The 16,607-nt window shown below is 48.0% G+C and overlaps 2 protein-coding genes across 5 annotated transcripts; one reads left to right on the forward strand and one right to left on the reverse strand.

The window, feature by feature from the left end:
• Positions 1-1,944: 1,944 nt before the first annotated feature.
• Positions 1,945-15,120, forward strand: MRPL11 (mitochondrial ribosomal protein L11). 2 transcript variants are annotated; one of them, XM_080985664.1, is made up of 6 exons: positions 1,945-2,091; positions 4,062-4,210; positions 11,994-12,089; positions 12,486-12,579; positions 13,263-13,422; positions 14,749-15,120. In XM_080985664.1, exons 2-6 carry the CDS (start codon positions 4,085-4,087, stop codon positions 14,852-14,854), a joined length of 582 nt encoding a protein of 193 aa, XP_080841790.1. In that variant the 5' UTR covers positions 1,945-2,091; positions 4,062-4,084; the 3' UTR covers positions 14,855-15,120. The 2 variants fall into 2 exon arrangements, with proteins under 2 accessions (XP_080841790.1, XP_080841791.1); XM_080985665.1 differs by having other exon boundaries at positions 1,991-2,080.
• On the reverse strand, positions 4,746-11,987 carry LOC308465632 (transmembrane protein 121-like). Of its 3 annotated transcripts, none has more exons than XM_080985662.1 (3): positions 10,844-11,987; positions 7,806-7,935; positions 4,746-7,181 (listed from the first exon to the last, which is right to left on the reverse strand). In XM_080985662.1, exon 3 carries the CDS (start codon positions 7,174-7,176, stop codon positions 5,938-5,940), a length of 1,239 nt encoding a protein of 412 aa, XP_080841788.1. In that variant the 5' UTR covers positions 7,177-7,181; positions 7,806-7,935; positions 10,844-11,987; the 3' UTR covers positions 4,746-5,937. The 3 variants fall into 3 exon arrangements, with proteins under 3 accessions (XP_080841788.1, XP_080841787.1, XP_080841786.1); XM_080985661.1 differs by lacking the exon at positions 7,806-7,935 and adding an exon at positions 7,997-8,418; XM_080985660.1 differs by lacking the exon at positions 7,806-7,935 and having other exon boundaries at positions 7,997-11,987.
• Positions 15,121-16,607: the final 1,487 nt, after the last annotated feature.

A 16,607-nucleotide genomic window follows, 5' to 3' on the forward strand; every position in this document is an offset into this window, starting at 1 on the left:
TAAGTAATAAAGCTAATTCCCAAATGGCACAAAAAGTCTGGTGACCTTTTATTATGCTGATTTGGCAAGTGGTTTTCTCCATTATCGCTGTGCTCCACAAATAATTCCAGCATAACTCAGAAGCAGGAATCTCAAGCCCCGTGGGCTGAATGTGACCCATTTAGCCTCTCCCTCAAGCCTCTCAGAACTCCACACACCAAACCCTGCACCGGTTCTGCTTTGCACACCCAAGTACTTTTGTTTGGCTGAAATGTGTCCTCTTGCTTTTTCTGGATCAGGGATAGAGAGGGGTGTGTGAGTAGGGGTAAAATCTAGCCTTCTGGTACAAAAGAAAAATTTCTATTCACTGTTCTGCCAACTTTTGCCTTCCACCATAGGAATGCGGCCCCCAGAGGGTTACTCAGAAAAGAGTGTGGCCCTCAGAATGAAAATATGGTCCCCGTGCCACCTGTTATGTAGGCAAAACTAATGGTTATGTAGGCAAAAGGGCACTTGCTGTGCACAAGAGGGGGCTTGGGGAAGCTGCAGGATTTACAAGAGTACAAAAACATTAGAAAAAAAACCCTTAAGGGGACAAAAATCCCCCAAACAACCCAATGAGGACTGAGCATAGTCAGTGGCCGTGGAAGGCTGGCTGGCTGTAGAAAGAGAATAAAAAGAGACCCCTGAAGAGAGTTGGCGGGAATGGAATGGAAAAGGGCATGGTTGGCTAGAACCCTGAATAGCAGTGGCCCGTGCTGCAACATTTTGTTGTATATCCCATAGTTTGAACCTAGAAGCCATTGCCCTCCTTTGTGGAAGTGGGTGTTTCCTATAGAAATCAATGGAGAAGTTCAAGATTTTGATGTAGCTTTGTGACTTAGCATGTCCACCCTCAAACAAATGGTAGCCGCAAAGAATGCATTTCATGCTTTTTCTAACTCTGGCCTTATTTTGTGTAAAGAAAAAAGAAAAAAGGATAACTTAGAAAAAACCTTTTCATCATTTTAATAATAGCCTTACCAATGCAAATTCAATATGCTGTCCCTTTGTTTCAGGATGGAAGGCTGAGGTTGACAGGTGCATTATACTTCTAGCGGAGGTTGTGGGTCAGGCTGAGGCTGAGAGGGTCGTTTCCAATAACCTTATGTTGTCATCTGGTGCTGTTAGACCCATTCTCCACATTGTAGTTGTGGAATTCTCTCCTGCCAAGCACAATTTTTTGGGGGGGTGTCATGTGCTGAAGACTTTACCCTGGCCTTTGACACCTGATATTTTAGGACCTGCCTTGTTCTGTTGATTGTAGTGTGGTTTAGCTGTTTTTTTATGCTGTATTTTTAAAGTTGTGAAGGGTGGCTGAGAAAACTAATACATAAGAAATAATAATAATAGTTGGTGGGCTGAGACAGCAGCGTACAGCAACTCCACTGTCACCCCACTCCTCTTACAGGGTTTTGGGGAGGCAGTGAGGAGAGATAGTAGTTTAGGAAAGCCCTGCAGTGTGGTCCACAGCAGATCAGAAGACGCGCCGAAGCTCATTGGTTGGATTGCCAGCCAAAAAAAATCCCTCATATGAAAACCCCTTGAGAAGATTACAAAAAAACCCCAACAACAATCCATATATTCCGCTCTTGGAACTTCTCCAGGGTAAACCCAGTACAGTACTCAATTGCATGTAGAAGTTGCATGTTCTGTCATTGACTTGCATGCAGCTGAACTGATATTTATATCTCTCTTCTTAACTAACTAACTAACTATATTTAGTGGAGCTTACTTCTGAGTAAAATTACATCTTCTGCTCCTTTTTTGGCGGGACAAGGGGGACGCATTTGCTGCCATGCCTAATCGCAGATGCGTTAAAATCTCAACTGATTTCCACGAGTAACTATTTTCTGCTCTGACACTTGCAAGTCGAGTTGTGCGCCTCTCTAATTTCTTAGCTCTGTGCTGAGGACTGCGGTTGCTATGGGGACGGACGCCATTTTGGGCAGCTTGGTGGCGAGGGAAGGGGGGGGAGGAGAAGCGTTCCCAGAATTCAGCGCACCTTTGACCTCCATGACCCAAGATGGCTGCGCCCAGGGCCGCGGAGGAGACGCTTTGAGTGAGTGGAAGGTAAGAGGGGTCAGTGGCTAAAAAGATGCGGGGAGGTTGAACTTGGGGTGACCAACGGGGAGAGTGAACCTGGAAGTTGCCTTAGACCGTTCGCCCATGCAGTCTAGCGTTGTCTGCACTGACTGGCAGCGGCTATGCAGGGATTGGAGCTTCTGCACGCAGAGACTGTGCTTTGCCACTGAGCTATGGCGCTTCCCCCTAAGAGCAAATTTAGGGGTTTAAATAGACATGCAGGTGAAGCTGTCTCATACAAAGGCCACACCAGACTTTTAAAGCACTGTGACAGCCCTTTAAGAGTCATTGGAACTGGAGTCTTGTAAGGGTGCTGAGAGTTGTTGGAAGGCCTCTGTTCCCCTCGTAGGGCTACAATTGTCAGAGTTCCCTGGGAATAAGAATTGATGGTTAAATACTATATAGAAGGAGTGCATCCCCAGCTGCATTTTAGCCCATGTTTGTGAAGCAGAAGCTGGTTGTTGCTCTGGCTTAATAGCACCTAAATGCAAAGAGGTTACTTTTCTAAATGTGGTATCAGTTGAATGATTTCTCACCCCTGACCTTCAGCCTTTCCCTTCCTGAAACTGAGCCAGGGCCCCCAGGTCCCATAGTTCCTCCTAAAAAGCACCCTATTCCTTCAGCTATATTTTCAGAAAATATATCTAGCAGATTCTCAAAGCCCAGCTGCAGCGCTGGTATCTCCTGATGTCCTCTTTGGGCTCCAGGAAGGGTCTCCTCGTAAGCCATGAGAACTCATGAGCTATCTCCTGCGATTTTCAGGTTAGAATATCACAGGCTAGCCAGTTGCACATAAGTGGTCAGTGTTAGAAATTCAGGTGTATAAGCTAGGTGCCAAATGGCACCTTAAACCTAGGTTACGGTTGCCACAACAGAATGTCTGTTCGCCAGGGTGTTGGACTAGATGACTCCTGGGGTCCCTTCTAATACTATGGTTCTATGATCTCGATTAAATTGCTGTACTGTAGCTTGCTCTTGCAACAATTCACTTGTCCCAGTATGCAAGAAGGAGAAACACACACAGTGGAAATAGAAATAGAAATTAACTATGGATTAAGGCAGAGGTTTACAAACTGTGGTTGCCAATCTGGTGCCCGGAAATCTCCATGGAGTTGTAATTGGACCTGCACCAGTAGCAAAATGCGCCTGGCGCCTGGGGAATTTTGATCAATGCCTGTGGTTGGATTTCCAATGTAACAATAGGCTCCAATAGGCTCTGGCTCCACCTCCTGTCGGCCTGCTTTCTGCCCTATCAATCACAAGGGACACCAGCTACCCCAACTTGTCATTGCATTTCTTCCAGTTTGGGTTAAAGATTACTGATGCTTTAGAGCAGTGGTTCCCAACCTTTTTTTGGCCATGCCCCAGCTAAGCATCTCTAAAATCCTGATGCCCTCCCCACTGTGGCATATAATTCTTGTTATTCAAAAAGTGAACTCCTGTTCACGTGTAGGAAGCTTAAAAGGCCATTCACTGTTAATAACTCATTCTCGATTTGCCCCCCTTAAAAATCAAATCCCCCCCCCCTGTGGTCCGTGTGTCCCACGTTGGGAACCATGGCTTTAGAGCATTGATTCTGGTTTTTAGATACTTTGATTATTTTAGATTTTAGATACTTTGATTATTTCGTCTTTCCCCAGCTTGGAGTCTTCCAGATTCCTGTGGGTATAGGACGGTATACAAATTCAATAAATAATAACAACAATTCCCATCATTCCTGACCTTGGGTCATTCTGACTGGGGCTAATGGAAGTTGTAGTCCAAAACATTTGGAGGGCACCAGGTTGGGGAAGATTATCTTTTCCTGAGTTGTATATAGTTTTAAGCCATTGTTACTTCTCCTTAGTTGTGAAATTGATGTGCTTTTGATTTTATATGTGGTTTTTTGTAATCTGTCCACAGATGACATTGTGTAGAAATCTTCTTAATAATATTAAATTTGACTTTTTCTAATTCAGATCTAGCCAGAACTTGAATTACGATGTCGAAGATATCCCGTGCTGCTTCTAAAGCAGTACAAAAGGTGGACCCTGGAAATTTGATCCGGTCGATCATCCGAGCTGGGCAGGCTGTTCCTGGACCACCCTTAGGACCTATCCTTGGGCAGGTATGCATGGGAGAGGGTTAGGAGGAATGGAGGTCTAGCAGAATTGAAGTGTGAGGCTAGATAACTGAGAGAGTTTCTTTGGGAGCGGGCCACAGTTTGGGACATAAATTGGCTCCTTTTAAAAAACAATCGTTTTTGCTGCTTTCTTCTCTGCCTTTGATTAAAATCCCTGGTATTGATCATAATGAAAATAATGAAGGTGTAGCTAACTGGCTGGAAGGTGGCAATTGAGTGCTAAGGCTTGGATCAACTGAGCAGTTATACTGTTTGGCTTGGAAACCCACTCCCTAGTTCTTCGATTGCATGAACTTGTTGGGATTATTCTGAACCTTCTCCCCCCCCCCATCTCCCCCCCCCCCATCTGTACCATGGCAGTGAGGTATATATGTATACACGCACAAAATTAGCAGCTAAGTCTTGAAACACTGGGCAATGTGTTCTGGAGGCCCTGCTGTTAAACCCCAGATGTGTGTAGAAGTTATTGCCCTTGTTCACTGGTAAGAGTGGGCAGGGGGGAAGAACACTCTCGACATGCTTAGAGGCACTCTCTGCTTTATTGCTTCACGTTCTGGAGCTGAACCCCCAACTCAGATACAATCCTTATCCGATCGTAAGCAAATAGAGTGAATCACAGCCACGTAGTTTGGTTAGTCATTTTGCTAAGCTGCTTTTCTTAGGATAAGGGACATGGAAGTGGTGATTTCCTTTAAGAAACTGTTTTGGCAATTTTGAGAATAGAAGATAGAAATGAAGCTGGCTGCAAGAGCGAAAAAACTTTCCCACTCCCTCGGCGGCAGGATTGTGTCTCCCTTTGTAGTACGAAGAAGCACAGATTGTGAGATTTGATTTCTAAGGACACATGTGACAAAACTTAACTCTGCTGTTTCTGAGCTTATGGGGTACAGATCAATTACTGTAACAAAATTAAGAACCCAAGACATAAGAGCAGAGCCTAGTTCTTCTGTGCCCATTATGCTCAGGTGACTGGAGGTGCGTCCAGATGTGGATGATTTAGCAGCAGCTGATCATTGCCATTCTGCTTTAACCCAGAACCTGAACAGTATCTAATTCCAGACTTCTGGAATCCAAACAAAATACTGTAGTCCAAGCGAGCAGTCCTTGTATCCCAGTCCCATATATTACGGAGGAGGCCATTTTTATTGGGGCCATGGTGTGTGTATTGGGTTGGGGGGAGATAAGTATTCCCACCCCACCATTAGCTGCACTCTCCTACTGCAAAGTAGGGGAGTGGGGACTGATACAAAGGCAATAATATTTGGAGAGGGAGGAGCTAAAGTAACGGCAGTGATTCTTAGACAGGAGAGGCAGACCATAGAGAAGGACATTTCTCGAGCACAATCTGTACAGGGCATTATTGACCTGTCTAGGCTGCAACAGCTGGGTTATCTACACCTGAAAAAATAGTGTGTAGCATCCATTTTTATGTTTAAATGGGATTTTCTGAGCTGGGGTGGAGGGGAGGAAGTTGAATAGGGAAAACATGAGATGAGGGTGTTTTGGTTGTGTAGGTGCCCTGCAAAAAGTGTGTCAATGAAGTGTGGCTTTCTCACAGCAAATGACCAGTGTAGAGGCAGCCTCCCCCTATGAAGGTTCTGTTGTTACACTCTTGCTGATACACCCAGTGCCCTTTTGGCCCTCTGTTCCCAGTGAGGGCACCCAAGAGAAAAGTGAGGCTGTTTGCCAGACAGCATCACAGAAAAGGTATCTCACAGTCCGCCCCAGACAGACTTGAGCTGTATGTGCTGACCTGTTCTGAGTCCTCTGGAAGTGGAGGGACCAGTGGCGGCTGGTGGCGCTCTTGGGGAAAGTTGAGTAGTGTGCCTGCAGTGCTCTGACCCTTGGCTTTTAAGGTGGCAGTGTCTGTGGAGCTGGTGGCTGGTGGTTTGGACGCAGCAGTGGAACTGTTCTTCTGTAGCCTGCGGCTGTCTGTAGGAGACTTCAGCCATCGCTTGCGGTGGTTCACCTGGGCTGTGTCTGTAGGGCATGCCAGCCGTGGCCTGAGCACACTTGCAAACCCTGTCAGGTGTCAGGTGCCCATGGTGTGTTTCATCTGTGTTTCTACGAAGCTGCTCATCCATTGGCTGAGTATGTCCAAGGCTCCGGCTGCCTCGGATGTGGCTGTGGCCTGTTTCCCTTCTGCCCCGAGTGCTTCTGTGGTGCTGGAGGGCAGCGCAGCACTTTAGCGCAATGGCCAAGAAGTTCTTCCCCATGAAGATGGAGGAGATGCGCTGGTCATGGCAGAGGAGCAACAGCCCCCCGCGGATGAAGATGGTGGCCACGTTGACGCTGGCCAGACTCAGGAGCGGGTAGAGAGCGCCAGGGCGAGGGCCCTGCACCCCCAGCTCATTTAGCGAGACGCAAGGGAGAATCAGCAGGAGGCCATAGCAGTAGAAGAAGGTCAGCCCCTCAGCCCACAGGGGGAGCACCCGCCGCTGCGGCTCCCACAGGCTGGCCTGAATCTCCAGCACATCCAGCAGGTCCAACACCACCCAAAAGAGGCGCCCGCGCAGTTCGTCTTTCTTCCGGAAGCTGGCGGAGGCCTGGGCCACCAGCTCAGTGGCTCCAAGGACCGTGTAAAGGGCAGGGATGCAGATGGAGAGCAGGAGGGTCAGGGTGCGCCGGGCCAGCGGGTCAGGCGCCCGCCCCTCGGTTGCGTAGTGCTGGTAGACGAAGTAGAGCTTGATCTCCAGCGCGAAGGCAAAGAGAAACCACAGCACCATGGCGTAGCCTCGCTGGGCCGGCCTCACCTCGCTGCCTACCCACATGGTCGCGTAGCGCAGCACAAGCAAAAAGAAGAGGTCCCCAGCCAGGGCAAGGGCGCCGACTCCCAGGCGCCGGGCCCCTGTGCTCTGCTCCACCAGGTAGACATCCATCGCCCCCATGGTGCAGACGATGACCACAGCTGCCACGCAGGTGTGTGGGATGTTGGGGGCCTGCTGCTCCATGGTGCCTTTGGGGGGGGAGGGGAGAAAGAGGAGAGCATACAATGAAGGAAATTAAGAAGGAAGGTTGGGGGGGCATTTTCTGAGGACCTTGCTTTCCCATCTGAAAGGAGTGAGAAAGAGAGAGCTCTGGAACATTGGAAACTGTCTTGTAATGAGTCAGACCCTGTGATCCCATCTAGCTGGTACTGCGTGCACTGACTGGCAGTGGCATTCCAGCATTTCAGACAGGATTCTCTCCCAGCCCTGCCTGGAGAAGCTGGGGATCAATCCTGGGACCTTTTGCATGCAAAGCAAACTGAGCTTCAACGCTTCCAAAACTATGCATTTAATCAAATAAATGGGGGGGGGGGGAATTGGTAGTGGCCTATTTTTAATTAATTAATTAAATTTCTATTTTATTTTTAATTTGCCCATCAGTAAATATTTCCTTGGTGGCATATAAGCAAAACAATGCTCAAAAAAAAAAAAAAAAAGGAAAAAGGAAAATAACACAGTTAAAAATGAACAGCAGTTTTGTTAACAATAGAGATAGCGTAAAAAAGCTCAAACTGAAAACACTATTAAAAAGCCTCTAGGTGAATAAAAAAAAGGTATTTGCAACCACTGAAAAGGCTATAGAGGAGGCATACATGAGAAGAGGCAAATCTTCTAGGGATGTGTAGGTAAAACCAGCGTCATCAGGGCTTGCAGGGGCCTTCTGGCTTCAGTGTCGCGGTCAGGCTGGGCCTGTGGGTGGTTGCTGAAGCCTATTCACATGAGCTGCAAAGAACAGCAATGGGGGTAGGGGGGCATATAAATAAAATTGCCTTGCTCCACTTACTTTGTGACTCGTGCCAGCCTGTAGAAAAGGTCACTCTTGCTTCTGCGCACTTGAACTGCCTAGTTGGGGGCGCCTTCTTCATGCCCTGTCAGTATCTGTTATCGGAAGGCTGAAGCAACCGCCTTTGTCTTAAAACGCCAGATTGCTGATCCCATCTGATCACTGGAAACGCCATGACTGTGGACTTTGAAGCCGGGTTGGGGGGGGGGGGGACCTGCAAAGACCCATTGGTTTAAAACCTCCAATCACCTTTTCCCTGGTCAGTTCTCCTGAAAGTCCACCTCTTCTTTCGCTTCATCCCAAACCAGACCTGAGACATTTGGGCTTTGAACCAGGAAGCCCCTCCTTCAAAAGACGTCTGGACCATGAACTTCCTAGGCGGCCTTAGCGAAGCCCCTCTCAGTCTCCCCACCACCACCAGTCTGCAATATGAGGATAAGAATGCAGGCCTACTTTTCAGGGTTGTTGCAAGGATTAAATGCATACAGGCAATGTGTGTAACGCCCTTTGGGTATTCTTTAAAAAGCTATATAATATGTGCTGCCAACATTAATAGAGTCTGAGCTCGTGTCACTTGAGAGGGGGCCTTTTCGATTATGCCTCCCCCTGCTCCTCTGGAGGTCTCCCTGCAATCATTAACATCCTTACGCCATCAGGTAAAAACTTAACCTTTTCTCCTAGACATTTGATGGGTTTTGAAGATTTTGCTGTCTATTTATGGTATGCGTTTTGCTGCTGTTTTATTGGTCTGTTTTATAGATTGTTGTAATTGCACTGTAATGCATTGTTCTTTTTTATTTTATGGTTAATGTATGTTATGCTCTTCAAGTTTTTGCAAGTGGCTTGGATAGTCTTTCTGTGGCAAGCGGCTGGTACGAATTCAGAAACAACAATAGAGTATTGTGGCACGTTAAACACTAACAAATTTATGATTGCACTAACTTTCATGGACTGTAGTTTGTGAAAACCTTTGCTGTAATAAATTTGTTGGGTCTCTTAAGGTGCCACAATACTTGTTGGTTTTGCTGCAACAGGCTGACACAGTCTCTTTGACTAGCATTAGGTACAACCTGTTAATTCTGCATTTGGGTAAAGGTGTGTTTTTCTTTAGTCCTGAATCTACTGCTAATCAATTTTACTGGATCATCCCAGGTTTTAATATGAAACAGGCAAATTCCGCTCCACCAACTTTCTACTGCACATGAGTCACAGTTTTTAAAAACCTCAGCTCACCTTTCTCTTAACCATCTCTTTTTTCAAACTAAAAAGCCTCAAATGTTGTAACATCTCCTCCTAGTGCAGTTGCTGTCCAGCTCCCTGATAATTTTTGTTGCCCTTGTTTTCTGCACCTTTCCCAGCTCTGCATTATCCCTTTTTGTTCCCCGTGTGGCTGCACCATGGATTTCTGTAAAGGCATTGCAGTGCAATCAGTCTTACTTCCAGCCCTTTCCCTAATACAGTAATCACAGCCGTGGGACTTGCCTCTTTTGTACTGGCATGAAGTATTATTTATGAATTAATATTGATAATGAACCCTTCCTTAACTTTATTGTCACTTGGATGCCCGCATGGAGATTTTGTGCTGAGCACATCCAAAGGGCTTAAATTTGAGCCAGCAGTCAAGCTGGCTGAAGTTGCAATTAAGGAGAGGCTGCCCCTATCCATGTGCAGAGTATGTGTTTAGAGAGTGGGGGAGCATTTCCAGGTCAGAGTGCATAGCATCCAGACAGCTTGAGCACCCTGCCCCCAACACCTGACCCACAAATCTTTCCCACAGGGTTACAGCCACCACATAGATCATCACAGCACAGCAATGACTCAGTATGGACAGTTTTATGCTAACTCTGGACCAGCGCAGAAGTGGAGCAACAGAAGTAGATGCACAAAACTAACCCTCTCTGCAGTCAGACAAACTTATCCACTACAACCCCAAGATCTTATTCTGGGTCAGTTCAGACACAGTTTCCTGTCCATTCCCCCCAACCCCCAGTAATCCCCACAAAACTGAGACATTCCTCCCTCCCACCCCTGAATTACCATACAAATCCTCAGCCTTCTTGAAAGGACAAGGCACTGGGATTTGGGACCCCCTCTGCCTGCTCAACTTGCTCAGACCAAGGTTTTCAGGAGCATGAAGGCTGTAGGAAGAGGCTTCAGAACAAGCAGGAGTGCAGAAGCCAAGGCCTGGAGGCACCATTTGCCCAGTGAGGAGAGAGAGAGAGCTGCTCTGTACATCCTCAGAGGCACTCTTTCTCCTGCTCAGATATCCTCATGTGCATACCAGACAGGACTGGGAGGGAATGGGGTCTTCCCCAGTTGTGAGTGAAATTCCCCCACCCAAGGAGTTGGGAACCACTTTGTGTACAGAGGTAACAGGGAGGTACCTTGGATTTATTTGGTTTTTATTAGACGGGGGAGCCTTGTAGAAAGTGTGCATGTGTGTCTGTTTCTGTGTGTCTGTTTGTGCATTATGCCGGAGGGATCTCCGTCCTCTAGATTGGGGGTGTTGAGGGGAGGGACCTACGTATTTGCCGGACAAGTGCATGGCAGCTGTGTGTGTGTGTGTGTGTGTGTGTGTGTGTGTCTGCTTGACTCTGTCCCTGTTCAGCCATCCTGTTTTTGCCGCTGGGAGGGAGGGTGGGCTGTTGAGTCCTTGCCATTCACATCCTCCCCCTCCCCTCCCCCTCCTCAGCTCTACAGTTGCTCCTTGTGCCAAAGGAAACGCACACAGGATATCCTGGTTCGGCCCCCTCCCCACTGCTCGCGGGCGGGGGATCTCTGGCGCATCCTCCCCTCCTCCCTTCTTCCAATACCTGCAGGGATCCGGCAGCGTGTGCTTCTACCTACCTCTCCCGATGTGCTCAGAGCAAGGCAGAGACAGGGTGAGGCGGTCTGTTCTCCCTCGAGGAGGAGGAGGAGGAGGATCCCTGTGTGTGCGTCTCCCCACCCCCAGCCTGCTCTTGGACGGAGGATTTAAACACACACGTACACACAAAGCTCCCTCGTTTCGCCTTCGCCGTCATTCAGTTTTTCTTGCCCATTCAAAGGGCCATGGCTGTGGGACTGTTTCCAAGTGGTTTTCATTTGAGCCTTCATTCAAGTCTGGCACAATTGAAGTAACCGTCGAGGGGCGGGGAGTTCCTCTGAGCATATGCTGAGTGCCTCTTTGGTCCCAGGGGCAGGTGATTCACTCAGCCGCACTTTGCCACCTTGAGTGGGATAGATGTGTAAGAAATGACTCTGTCCATCCTGGATTAAAGGAGGCAGCTGGTTCCAAACCAGAAGGGTTAATTAACATCCAAGCAGCTTGAGACTCAGCACCACTCTTTAGAAATAGACTGCTGTGCTGCACCTCTTTTCTGGAGCAGCGCTGGAGCAGAAACTAGCCTACTGTAGATAGGTGAAATTTGCATTCCCTCCCCCTCCACTCTCTTTTTCCTCTGAGCCTGCCCACTATTGGCCACATGGTCCCTGGAAGCTTTCCCTTGGGCTGAACAAGGGATTCCTCCACCATCATCACCCCCACTGTTACCTCCCCCGCCAAGCTTAGACAGGGCAGCTATAAGAGAGTTTGCTCCTTCTGGGGAAAGGCTTGGGAGCTGAGTCCTGAAATCCTTCTAGCACCCAGAAAAAGGAAGATTGGGTAGAGACACAATAGCAGGCTTCAAATAGCTGAAGGGCTGTCACTCACAAGATGGGACAGACTTGATTCTGGCCCAGACAGCAGGATTAGAAGCAATGGAGGGGCGGGAATGCCAGGGAGCAGATTTCAGCTGCTTGTGATACATGCTGTTCAGTAGTGGAACAGGCCACCTGGGGATGTGGTGGGCACTTACTTTCCAGGAGGCAATTCAGCTGAGAGCGGATCGCCTTCTCCCAGGAATGCTGTGGTTGCATCCTGAATTCTTTCTGATCCTGCAAAGTGTTGGACTAGCTGCCCTCTGAATTTCCTTCTAAATCTCACTTTGTGTGATTCCTGTCTCTTATCCCCCTCCAGAGAGGCATCTCCATTGGGCAATTCTGCAAGGATTTCAATGAACGCACAAAGGACATCAAGGAAGGGATCCCTCTGCCCACACGCATCATTGTACGGGTGAGAAGAACATAATTTACCTATTTATTTAGAGGCAGGGCTGGAAACATCTTGCAGGCAGATGTCTGTCTTGAACCTTGAGTGCCTGGGCCCTAGAGTTCAAATACTTCTGTGTGCAGCTTGCTCTGGAGGATCCCAGGTCGTGTGCCAACCACTTTTGACGTCTTACACAGAGCCAGATCCTTGGCCCATGTTGTATACAGTGACTGGTGGTAGCTCTCCTGAGACATGTGCTGTACCACTGAGTTACTAATAATAATGGATGTGGTAGTTGAGAACATCTGGAGGGACCCACGCCTGGTTTGCACCTCATTTTTGTGTTTGCACCTTTGCCAGAGATCTCTGAGGCATGGCTGACTTAATTCTCTTCGCTTTTCCCTGTACTCTTTTTTGCAGCCTGACCGATCGTACGAGCTTCAGATAAACAAGCCAACAGCCACGTATTTTCTGCTGTCGGCGGCTGGCATAGAAAAGGGAGCAACAAATCCTGGTGAGAGACACAACCAGGGAGGGAAGCTGCTGGGTCGAGTGAAGGTCCAGAGGCAAAGCACTGGGAGAGAACGGCAGAAAGGAGCCATCTGAGCACCAGAGCTGGGGGGGGGGGGGCATGGGACCAGCAGCCCACGTCCTGGCAATGTTGTCACCAGTGGCTTCTGGGTTGGGATTGGTTTTCCCACCTGTTTGTCAAGGCTCAAATCACTTAAGTACAGTGGAACCTTGCTTCCCAAATGGCTTAGTTGCCAAACAAATCGGCTCTCTTAACGCCGCAAACCCAGAAGTGAGTGTTCCGGTCTGCGGGTGTTTTTCGGACACTCCTGCAGCCAATTGGAAGCCATGCCTTGGTTTTCGAACGGTTTTGGGAGTCTTCTAATGCTCTGCAGGATGTTTTTTCCATTTGTTGTGACAGTCTAGCACAGACTCTGGAGTTACCACTAAGTACATGCCCCACGTTAGAACAGGTTCAAAATTGTGTTGGGGGAAGCATAAGCCTTGGAGTTTGAATAGTTTGAGTTCAAATGAATTTTTTTCCCCTCTCTCCTGTGCATTATAACACACATGGCTAAAAATGTTGGGAGTTTTGAGGTGTGCTGGGATTTCCCCCTCTTGGGCTTTGGTAGCAAACCTCCAGTTGGCTCTTCCTGGCTTTAAGACCCTCTCTTTGCTGTGCTGCAGGGCATGAGGTGGCAGGAATGGTGACCTTGAAGCACTTGTACGAAATCGCCCTGGTGAAGTCTCAGGACCCAAACTTCGTGCTCCGCGACACGCCGCTCGAGAAGGTCGTCCTGTCACTCATGGGGACTGCCCGGTCGCTGGGCATCAAGGTGGTGAAAGAGTAAGTGACTGGTGCCCATGGGAATCAGTAGCTGAAGAGCACAAACCTTGGGAAGAATCCACAAGGCAGCGGACAAGCAGACGCTGGTTGCAGTTTGCATACAACGATAAACCAGGCTTCTCAGTTTATTGAATGAGCAGGGGGCTGGTCCATGTTATCTTCCCAGTTTGCCCCACCCTTGGGGCAGGCAGGAGTAGGAAAATGGGAAGACTCAGCTTCCTGTTCTGCCCAAAAGAAGGGTCATAGTTTCTTGCTTCCTTAACAGTTTGGGACCAGTTTACTTAAGGGATCTCCCCACCACCCCAGTTGGATCACTTTGATCTGCAGAACTTGCAGTTTGACTAAAGCCACACCATCCCAGTCCACATTTGCAGGGATTTGACCCTTTAGTGTGGCAGCACACTTGCTGTGGAATTCTGTACCTATTGACATTAAGCGGTTGCTCTCACTATATTGTTTTGTCGTTGCTCTATTGATAATTCACCTTTTCTCCAAGGACATGGCCCTTGTCCTCCCAGTTTTATCCCCACAACAACCCTGTGAGGTAGGACGGCTGCTGCAAACGTCTTCCAGCAAGCCCACCCAGGCATTTTGCTTAGCTACCTCTATTTGTTTCAAAAGGTTTTATTGATTTCATCTATGTTTTGGTGATGATGGTTTTGTGCCTATTTATTTTTCAATTCATTTGTGGATTTCGGCCCCTTTTGAGCTACAGTGGGAGAGCAATCTGATCGATTGGTTTACCAATCTTCTAAACAAATAGCAAGCCAACAACAAATGGTGGCTTCAGATGGGCTGGTGCTTATTCAGAAAGTATGGATCACGGTCATGTGTTAATGTAGCGTCTGCTTCCTGGCCTGGTTTTTTTTTTGGGGGGGGGGGTTAGGTGGTGGTGGGAAGAGAGAGTATTGGGAGGGGGAACAATAACTGAAATTTGGTAACCTGAGGAGGTGACCCTTGATGCCGTCGTAAGGAGAGGCTGTTGGTGGGAACCAGGATACAACGGGCAGCCAAAGTAACTTGCCAGGTGGAAAGGAGTTTCCTGGCAGGTGGGTCACTGTTGCTTGCCCAGGAGGGGCGAGGCAGCAGAGAGGTGGACATAGCACTGCCCTCCCTGCTGCTTCACCCTTCTCCCTCCCTCTAAGCAACAGTGACCTTCCTCCCAGGAATCTGGTCGAGCAGCCCTGCCCCACCTGGTGAGCCCCACCTGAGCAGCAAACCCTGTGAAGCAGCAGAGAAAGGTGTGGGGCAGAACTGGAAACGGGGCAGATAGGCTTGACGTGAAGCAAGGAGGTGCAATTCTCTTTCCTCTTCCCCCTCCTCCAGACTCCATGCAGAGGAATATGCTGCTTTCCTGAAGGAGCGCGAAGAGTTATTGGCAGCTCAGGCCGAAGCAAAGGAAGCTGAACTGGCAGCTGCAAAGAAGAAATGAGCACCAGCTCCCTCCATTTGGGCACACTGAGATTCAGATCCCCAGAGTGCTTGGAGTGCGAATGGTGCCGGCTTCTTACCTGTCCTGTCTGCTGTGCACTGGGAGCTAAGTCTGCTCAGTGACTGGTTTAGTGATGCCTTGCTGAAGAAGACAGGGAGGAAGGCGAGAGGGCCATGGCTTCTGGTCAGGGCTGGTCTGACACTGGAACTCCCATTGTAATTATTGTCAGTCCCTTTTCAGTAAATGATTTCTTTTTAAAAAAATAATCTCACAATTTTTTTCTGTGTCTTCGAATGTCTGTGCTGTTTATCTTTCCTCTCCCTTAATCTTTCAAAAAGTTATTAAACAAGACCTATTTCCTGCTTAATCACCAAAAACTCTGAGTAAATACACGCTCATTAAAAATAACGAATCTAGGTTCATTTGAAAAACACAAATAAACTTGGAAGATGGAACAAAACAAGTTGACCTAAAATTTATCAAGAAACGAATTGGAGCAAAAGTCTAAAACAAATATACATAATAAAATAAAATTGCATGCTAAAGTTAAAAATCTCAGTGGGCTTGCCTACACAAAAGAGTTTTTAGCAGGTGTTGAAAACAATATAGCAAAGGTGCCTTCCTAATATCAGTTGGCAGGGAGTTCCAGAGAGCAGGTGCTGTCATAGTGAGAAGCTGATTCCTTGCAGATGGGGAACGAACATTCCATGGCACTTTCAGACACGCCAGTTCCACAGGTTGAGATGGTTACGTGGACACATACAACTTGTCATTCAAAGAAGGAGTAATACATCAAACATTTAAAAAACTTCCCTGAACAGGGCTGCCTTCAGGTGTCTTCTAAAAGTCATATAGTTGTTTATTTCCTTGACATCTGATGGGAGGGCGTTCCACAGGGTGGGCGCCACTACCGAGAAAGCCCTCTTCCTGGTTCCTTATAACCTCACTTTTCACAGTGAGGGAACCGCCAGAAGGCCCTCGGAGCTGAACCATCACCCCCCAGCTGAACAATAGGGATGAAGACGCTCCTTCATGTATACTGGGCCATTTAGGGCTTTAAAGGTCAGCACCAACATTTTGAATTGTGCTCGGAAACTTTAATTTGAGAATTCTTCCCAAACAAAAGTTACCCTCTCCCCATGGCTGCTCCCTATGGTTTTAAAGGGATTCTTCTAACACTGTTATAATGAAATTGCTATATAGAGTATCCAGCAGGTGTCAGGGCTGAGCCGTAGCTCATCTTTTTTGAGCCCTTTCAATTCACCCATGCCAGCATCCCTCTCACTTCATTCAGGCCTCTGTGGTGCTTTGTGGAAACTACCACAAATCTCAGCACCTCTCCTATTAAAAATAATAAGAATGAACAGTGCATTTTTTATAGGCTTCTGCCCCAGCCTCCCCCAATAGGGTGCCATCCTGCAACAGCCACACACATTCCTGTTGTTTTGCATCCAGGAATGATGGGCTGCATCTCCCTCGCTGGTACCCAGAATTTCCATAGCAACGAGTGATACTGCTCAGGGCACCACCTTTGTGCTACTAGGGCTGCTTGGGTGGCAGAGGATTGCATCAGAGCGGAAGGAGGGAGGCAGGAAAGAGGTGTAGGCATCATTGCTTGGGGCAGCGGATCAAATTGGGAGCTTTCTTGGGGAAATGGGGAGAGGGTGCCATTCACAGGACCCCAACCCCTGAAATGGAAGATGCTTTGAACAAAAAGCCTGCCGTCTTGCAGAGATCCCCTCTTTCAACTCCC

Source organism: Podarcis pityusensis (assembly GCF_964106645.2).
Source record: "Podarcis pityusensis genome assembly, chromosome: 16".
NCBI lineage: Eukaryota > Metazoa > Chordata > Lepidosauria > Squamata > Lacertidae > Podarcis > Podarcis pityusensis.

Coding starts and splice junctions, on each gene's coding strand:
- MRPL11 (XM_080985664.1), top strand. CDS start 4,085: ATGTCGAAGATATCCCGTGCTGCTTCTAAAGCAGTACAAAAGGTGGAC. Junction 12,580..13,262: donor AAAGGGAGCAACAAATCCTG/GTGAGAGACACA, acceptor GCTGTGCTGCAG/GGCATGAGGTGGCAGGAATG. Junction 13,423..14,748: donor GGCATCAAGGTGGTGAAAGA/GTAAGTGACTGG, acceptor CCCCTCCTCCAG/ACTCCATGCAGAGGAATATG.
- LOC308465632 (XM_080985661.1), bottom strand. CDS start 8,078: ATGAAGAAGGCGCCCCCAACTAGGCAGTTCAAGTGCGCAGAAGCAAGA. Junction 7,182..7,996: donor AGGCTGGCACGAGTCACAAA/GTAAGTGGAGCA, acceptor CCCCCCCCAAAG/GCACCATGGAGCAGCAGGCC.